General features: G+C 42.5%; 1 protein-coding gene across 1 annotated transcript in view; it reads left to right on the plus strand.

Moving 5' to 3' along the window:
* Nucleotides 1-3,428, plus strand: part of DNAJC8 (DnaJ heat shock protein family (Hsp40) member C8) — an 8,861-nt gene extending 5,433 nt beyond the window's left edge. The window contains exons 8-9 of the mRNA XM_044434852.1: nt 1,425-1,500; nt 2,672-3,428. Coding sequence (XP_044290787.1) covers nt 1,425-1,500; nt 2,672-2,794 — 199 coding nt within the window. The 3' untranslated portion in view covers nt 2,795-3,428. The remainder of the gene's footprint in view (nt 1-1,424; nt 1,501-2,671) is intronic.
* The last annotated feature ends 4,915 nt before the right edge of the window (nt 3,429-8,343 follow it).

An 8,343-nucleotide genomic window follows, 5' to 3' on the forward strand; every position in this document is an offset into this window, starting at 1 on the left:
GAATTGAGAGCTTGTGATACCTTATAAGACTAATGAGCTTTGTTTTGGCCTAATAGCTTGTGGACCAGACCGTACCTCATCAGGTCCAAGAGATATTGGTGCCTAAATCTTCTCACAAAGAGTGAAAGCATGTGTGAGAGAGAGCACATTGTAAACTGTGGCTGTGAAATGCATCATACTGCTGTGCAAAGCTTAAAAGTTTAAAAAACCAGAGTGACTGTTCATGCTGATACAGTAATTATGAAAAATGTGATCATGTATTACTGAAATTTATGAATCTTAGTTTTGTTGTATCCATTTAAGTTTTGCATAGAATTGTCACTAACTTCTACTTCCTGTATTTCATAGCCCATTTATTTATTTGGCATTGTGTACAAATGCATTTCCTTTATACCTGTGTCTGTTTCATAACTTGCTTGTTTTCATGGTATTACAAGACACTTGATTCCTGCAATATAGGTTGAATGAAGGGATAAATGGCTACAGTGTGCAGTTCTTTGAGCTTTATAGCTGAGTAGGGATTTGAACCTGCCTGTTGTGTCCCTAATCTGTGCTCCATCTTTTGCATAATGATTTTTGATGTGCAAAGAAATGAAATACTTTCGTCAAATATTTCCAAAGTCATAGGGAAAATAATCTGGTGTGAGGGAAATAGAAGAAGGAAAATACTGTGTGCTCATATGGCAACATCCAGATGGGACTCCAGGGGGCAGTCTGGGTCTTGCCAGTCCTGCTAGATAAGAAATCCAGCTTCTCCTTATTACCTCCCATTACCTTTGAACCCAGGCAGGTTTATTCTTTTATCAAGTGTCTTCTTCTCTGAGTGCTTCTTTTTATTATGCTGTCTGGCGTTCTACTTCCAGGAGCCTTTTTTTAATTGAAGCAAAAGTGTCAAATATGGTACATTTCAATTCCTTTGTTTAAAATGGTGTTTTACAACAAGAGGTAATTGCTCCGGAGGGTGGTACAAGGGACAGGTGTATGAATAAGCATATGTCATAGTTCTTGCTATAAAATACAGTAAGCCTATTGTACAGTATTTTTCAGTAAAATGTTTGGAAATGGATCCCCTTTCTTCATACAGTAACAACTTTTAGTTGAATTTGTACCTTATTCTATGGCTAAAACTTAGGCTATAGAATATATGCTACTTCTTTTCAGAGGCACACAAATTCAGGTGTGTGTGGAGATGGATAGACACCCATAACAGGAAAACATGTATATACATGTTAATCTTGCTTAAACTCCCTCTGTTCCATCTCAGATTTTTGTCATGGGTAGCGTTCAACCTGTCTTCTTTAGTTCATCCTATTTGCCTCTCCTGCCAAAACTGACCCTTAACCTAGTCTTGGCCTCATCCCTTCAGGCTGCTGCATTCCCATAGGGCAGATAATGTTACATTTCCTCCCTGCTTTCTGTTCCAGGAAGCGACAGAGAGAAGAAGAAATAGAGGCTCAAGAGAAAGCCAAGCGTGAACGAGAGTGGCAGAAAAACTTTGAGGTTTGTTCATTTATTCAATACACTTTGGGGGTGTCTGTGCTTAATCTTAAAAGGGCATTTATTTATCTTATAAATACATATAAAGGGCATTAATTTATTTGATAAATTTATTTGTTTTTAACCAAGTGAGTCTTGCATGAATTAAAGTGCTAGGGATCATGCTATAAGGCTAGTAAGAGAAGAGTGTTCTCTAAATATACCCATTTGTTTTTACGAAAGTGCACAGTTTAGTTCTAGGGCTAGTTCAGCACTCCCCAGAAATTCTTCAAATATCTCTCAGAAATTCTTGAAACATGGGAAGATTTTGTTGCATCTTCTACTCTTATTGATGTCACTAAAATCAGCCCTGTGATGGCAGGAGGGTGTTTGCATCTGAAGACTTGATGCTGCCTGATTTGTCAGCAATTACACAAGGCCTCGGGCAGGTGTCTTTTCCTGCCGTCCTGCTGGACCGGGCTATTTACTGCTGATGCCACAGATTGAAACTAGAACCTTTTGTTGCACTTGCTTTGTCATTTAACTTTGGCTCTGCCCGACACTTCTTTGTTGTGTTTGTCTGTTGAGTATATTGAACTAGATTTTGGAAATGGAACCTACAAAAACTGCTTTTTCCAGAGTCAGCCCATGGGTTTCCCTAACTTAGTTCTATTTCTTCTTTCTAAAGTCTTGCACATATTTATTTATTGGATTTTTATCCCATTGTGTGTTAGCCAGTAAGGCTCCTGAGTGGGGTACAACGCTAAAAAATGCACAATAAAAATACTATTAAAATGACAATAGAACAATAATATCCATCAATCCAAAGCAACACCATTATAAAATTTCACAGAACCACAGTTTTTCCCCAAGGACAACATAAAAGGCTATAAGATGACAGAGGAACATGTTGCAAAATACATAGAGATTAGTGGGCTTATGCTTTTGCACAAAACCCAGAAAGTGGCATTTTGCATCTAGTATATATGGGGCTTCTTTTATTCTGCAATCCCTGTCTTTGGTGAAAATAAAATATGTCATCAGATTGTTTTTTCTGTCTTTCAAGAGGACTTCTGGCAATCTAAGCTCCTTGGACTTCTCAGAGACTATTTCCTGTTGGATACAGACAGGAAATGAAAGCTCTAGTTTCATAGTTGAACTTAACTGTTTCCCTCCTCATCTTCCTCATGTCTAGGAGAGTCGGGATGGACGTGTAGACAGCTGGAGGAACTTCCAAACAAAAGCAAAAGGGAAGAAAGAAAAGAAAAACAGGACCTTTTTGAGGCCCCCCAAAGTGAAGATGGAACAGCGTGAATGAGTCTGGCTCTTCCAGGCTCCAGTGGACACTCCCGTATTGCCACAGCTAACCCCTTCTTGCTTTTCCAGTAGGATCTTTGTTTTCAGTATGATCAAATCTTGGTCAAGTATTTTCTGTCCTCTGCCCGTTTGCCTGAGGTTCATGGTGTGATGTTGAGGGCCAAACCTACTGCTCTTAGAACCCTTGGCTAATTTAGGAAGATACCACCATCGCATTTACTTGTAGTCCCTGTAATTTAATGTTCTGTGTACCAAGGATTTGCTGTTCAGATCACCATCGGGTCTCCAAAAGTGTTCAGCTCCAGATCAGGTGCTGAAAATGGGGCCAGGTGACTTCCCTGCTCATCTAGACCAGTTGTCAAGCTTTCATCTGCATCGATTTTCACTTACCGATAGTGAGAATTGAAGCCTGGAACGAAGATAAGTAGTTGGACTTCACAGTTGAAGTTCGCAACACAACTGCATGGAGCTGAAATCATCCCCTGGCTCTGATTCACAACTGGGTTCCAGGATTGCAGATGAGTGACTGGCCAGTCAGATTACCAGTTCCAGCTCCATCTTTGTAAATAAACAAATCACACTGAGTACTCTATTAGTGGCAATGTTCCGTATTGTAAAATAAATTTTTACCCAAACCTTTTTGGTGGTGGCTCTTGGTGGCTCAGTCGTTTGTAATTGTCAGTCCAGCCTGTATCTTGGCACATCAGTATTCCATTGTGAAAAACTGCAGTTTTAAACTGTTATCTGCAATATCTATGAAACTAGCAAGAATTGTAAACCTGGTGGAAGGATGGTTCTGCAACCTAATTCTCAAATGTGAAGTGTGTATTTGGAGCTGCTCCCCAAATCAGTAAGGCCTTACAGAGCTTAACACTTAGCTTGCTTAAACCCTGATTTCTTGGTCTTTCTGCTGCTGGCTGTTGGTTTCAGTGGCAAATGACACTCCGGTACGAAGCCAGCAATGAAGTGCTAGGGGCTATTTATAATTAGCTTCAATGTCTAAGTGGAATTTGTACACTTGGGGTGTGTCTGACTTTGCCCTGGAACCTAACAGCTGGCTCAGCTGTTCACAAACCTATGTACAACTGTGAAGGAAGGTTTTCTTAAACCAGGTGTAGAAAATTTTTGGAAGACTAACATGTGACTCACCACTTCCTCTTAGACTCTTGTTTCAGTCATCTGTGCTTCATTTTCTGCTAATCCAGACAAACCACTTGGATGCTCTGACCCACATAAATGCTGCATGATTAGGCACTGCTAATGTTTGCCTTCCCTGTTGCTTCATACTACTCCTGAGTGCAGTCATGAGGTTTAGCATGACTCTTGTTGCATACAGTTTTTTTAATGGCTGCATTCCAGCCACACCCTTCTCTTATAGTACTACTTCAAGAACGCTTTCTGGAGCATCGGTTAGGCTGCTCTCTCGCAGGCCAATCAAAAAGGTGCTGAGTTGCCTATTTTGCTTGTATTTGAGTAACTGAATGAGCTGGAGAAAACATTCCCAAGAACATAAGGACCATACTTGTACATGGAAGGCCTATTGTGTCCAATATCCTCTTTGAACAGATGGTTATGGAGAGCCTTTGACATGACTATGGAAGTTTACAACCTTCAACCAGTTTTTCATGCTCAAGTGGGAAGGTTTAGGGGCTACCTGGGCATGAGGGAATACTTGGTGTATTTGTGCATTCACGTACCTGGTCCGCTTCAGCTGTACATGTTTTGCAAACACCTATATAGGGCTAGTGCTTCTCCAGTAGTAAAAACAAACCTCTAAAACAGCCTGGAGCCTTCCAAACATGTGGTCCAATACTGCCCTTTGTCTTTAAGGAACTGTGGAGCTGAAGCCTGAGCTTCAATGTTCAAGCCTACATCAAGGACATATATTGCAGATACCCACATACTAATTCAGTATCTGCATTTGACTTTAAGATTTTAAAAGGTTTAAGATTTTAAAAGATTGAAAATATCAATCTTCAAAGTATAAGTGATGTGAATAGCTATATGCAGGTAAATATCCCAAAAGCGTCTCCAGGTTTCTGGATGTTCAAGGAGCCAAAAGTGTTGAATGCATGCAGTGGCATTTTGGGAAGCAACTGAACTGAAAATAGCTACAATTCCGGTTGTCTTGCACAGCCTGGGCTGTTAAACACAATGTAAAATGCTTCATATCTTTCATACAAACCTATCCTCAATTGGTTTGGATTGACTTAGCATGCAGTGGCGTCTCTGAATGCGTGGAAATGGTAAGAGATGGGCATATGCACATATGTGGGCATATTATGAACATGCCTTACACCAGTTGAAGCCACCAGCTTGTTGAAGAGCTGCAGTGCAGTGGCTGAGCATATATTTTAACAGGTGGAAGGCCCCCAGTTCAGTGTCTGGAATCTCCAGGTGAAAGGAGCTGGTAGCAGATTAGGGGAAAGAACTTTGTTTAAGGACCTGGAGAGCTTGGACAAAAATACCTGGTGGCCGTTTAGGGCAGCATTCTTGAGTCTTCCCTCCATCATGGCTTCTGCAAGGGGCAGTACTTGTATAGGGTCTCCAGTGAAAGGCTCTCCAGAACCTACACAGTCAATGCCAGGGGGTAGACTTTCCTGTCCATGTCACTTTCAGTGCCACATGTTTCTTGAGCCTGCTTCTTACCTGCAATACATTCAGGTATTGGGAATTTGACATTCCCATATGTGATAGTACTGAATCTAAAGAGGTTCTGTGATTCCCAAACCTGAAGAATGTTTTCCTGCTGTTGCATTTACTGTATGTTCGCTTCCCCCCTCCTCTCCTCTGGAGTTTCCTTCACAGCTCTTATATCGCTCCTGTCCCATTTTTCCCCCTTGCCTTACCTTGTTCTGTGGCATTTCATCTCTAGCCTGAGGCCTATTTTCTTCCTCTTTTGCAATTCTGCTTGAGTCACACTCCACAACTTGGGGAATTCAGAAGGTGTGCCCAATTGTTTGTCTCTTCCTAGCTATGGGGAAGTAAGCTCTTGTGTTCTCTTGTGTTCTCTGCTGTCAGCAAGCTGGTAAGAGCTCGCAAGCTGAGCCATTTTAAAATCACTTCAGCAGTAACCTGTACTGGAAGGCACAAGGTTGGGAAAGGGTCTTGTGGTGTCCAAGGCTCTGGAAATGATTTAGACCTTTTTCATACCCCCACTTCTTTCCCCTCCTGCTACCTCATATTTTTAGAAATGTGTGTTTGTAATATTTTTGTCCATGATAGACATGTGTATGCAGAACATAAGTGAAGGCAAAACTGACATCTTCAAAGGCAGATGCTCCTCCAGAAGGTAATTTAAACTGCTTTTCAGATTGAAGCCCTTCAACGCTTTCTCAAAGAAGGTTGTATTGAGACAGACCTTTGGCTCAGCTAGCCCAGTACTGTCAACCTGGACTGGCAGTAGCTCTCCAGAGCTTTAGGCAGACATTTCTTCTTACCTGGAGAAGTCAGGGATTGACCGTGGAACATTCTGCAAGCAGAGCAGAGGATCTGTCACTGAGGTGTGGTTTCCCCCAGATGAACAGTGGATGTTCCAAGAATGTTAGAACCCGAGGAACCTGCCTTACACTGATCCAGGCCATGGGTCCACCTATCCCAGTGTTACCAACACTGACCAGCAAGAGTTCTCCGGCATTCTGCACAGGGTTGTTTCCTAGTTCTACCTGGAGAGGACCTTCCGTCATAATGCTGCAGCTGGTTCCAAGTCACTTATTTCTACTGATTTTTCAAGTTCCATGCAAATAAGGACCTCATGAAGAAATGTTCTTGCACTCAAAATGGCATTTAGGACTATTCCTTGCTAGACTTCCTGCTTACCTAAACAGCAACAAGTGTGTGAGCTCAAGGCTCCACATACAGGCACAAAACCATTGTTGGAGCCCCCAAACCTATTTACTGGCTGGAAGAAGCTTGTGTCTCTGTAGTGGTATTCTGGAATATCTATGTGTGAGGGGCATCACATTTTGATTATTTAGACTACTTATTGTTGTTTTTGTTATCAGCTCCTCTCATCTCTTTTCTATTGTTTTCTATTGTTTTCTCCTATCATTCCTGCTTGTTTGCCTTCCTTGTGTCTCCTGTGTTTCATTTACTCGATGGGCTACACCAGGGGTCCATGTGACAGAACAAGGCCCGGAGATGCGTGCTAAGTGCTGAATCCCAGGGAGAGAAACTCTACCTTGTAGCATCAGGCCATCAAAACTGCTTACACTGAGAATATTTTTAACCTCTTCCCCACTCCTTCAATTTGTCAAGGCTTGCCATAGAGATGTAATTGCCATCTCTGATCACACTCTGAACGTAATTGTTTTCTCCACCCAAACAAGTCATTTTTAGGCAAGGCATGTTAACAAGTAAGGATGTCAGTGATAATGAGGGACTAGTCCTCTGGAAACTGGAGACCCAGTTCGGCATCATCCTGCAAAGCAAGTGTGCTACCTCTTAGCTGGATCTTTCCTCTCCCCTCCCTTTGCACGGAGGGATGTGACCTTCTCCAGACTGTGATTGAGCATAATTCAAAAGCACAAAGAGCTTCCCAAGCAGGTTTGCTCTGCTATCGAGAAAACATTGGTTGTCCTAAACATCAAACCGATCTGCCTAATAAAGGAAGGGGCACCCAGACGTCTTTTCCCAGAACTGCAGGTAATGTGTACAAAACTACAAAAGAGATCTTTTCAAGCAAGTATCACACAAAGATTGTAGCATGCACAGAACACCTATGGATTTTAGAAGGTAGCAACACCAGTGGGATGAACGTTTATACAGGCATTTTAGATTGTATAAAAGTCCAAAGCCCCTCACTGGAGAACGATACAGGAGCCATCTCCTATGCCCAGTGGCTTTAAGCATCAAGCCTATGGGGTGCATTGGTTTAGCAGTCTGAGTTTATGAGCTGGAAGCTGCCAGGGAAAGTCAGCTGGACAAATTAGACATCTTATGCTAAGCCATGGTGTTTCAGCCTCTCCTCTGCAATTTGACCAGAGCACTCCTGGCATCATAGGTCTGTTGTAAGGCTAACGATGAGGAATGCTTATTGAGAAAACATGCTCCCCACCCCCAAGCACAATGACCGTGTAACCCACCCTCTTTACTCTGCTGTCCTGTTTGATGGAAACATCCTGCAGTGAGAAATAAACCCAGGCTATTTGCTGAAAAATACTGTCTCCATCTCATCTGCAGCGCTCGTGTTCCCCAAGGACATGGTGAGGACACCGTCTCGTGTTACCTTAGGAACTTTCTGCCCTAGCCGAAAAAAGATGCACCGTTCATGCACAGGTTAACCCATTTCTTTGGAAACCCCACAGAGATTGCACAAGGATGCTGACGAGCGCGCATGTGAGCAACTTGCAAAATCACAATCTTGTAGCAGGAAAAGCAGCCCCAGCCCACAACATGCTCCCTTCTGTCGAACTTCTGCAATCTACAAATAGCATGTGAGGTTGGAAAAGAAGCCAAGAAGCATGTAGCGCTACCCCCTCTCTGTTGTTCATGTAGATTTCCACTCATAGTTTGGAAGGGCAGGCGATCTCCTCCCTCTCCATACTGGGC

Source organism: Varanus komodoensis, unplaced genomic scaffold (genome assembly GCF_004798865.1).
Source record: "Varanus komodoensis strain SLA01 unplaced genomic scaffold, ASM479886v1 scaffold29_1, whole genome shotgun sequence".
NCBI classification, from domain to species: domain Eukaryota; kingdom Metazoa; phylum Chordata; class Lepidosauria; order Squamata; family Varanidae; genus Varanus; species Varanus komodoensis.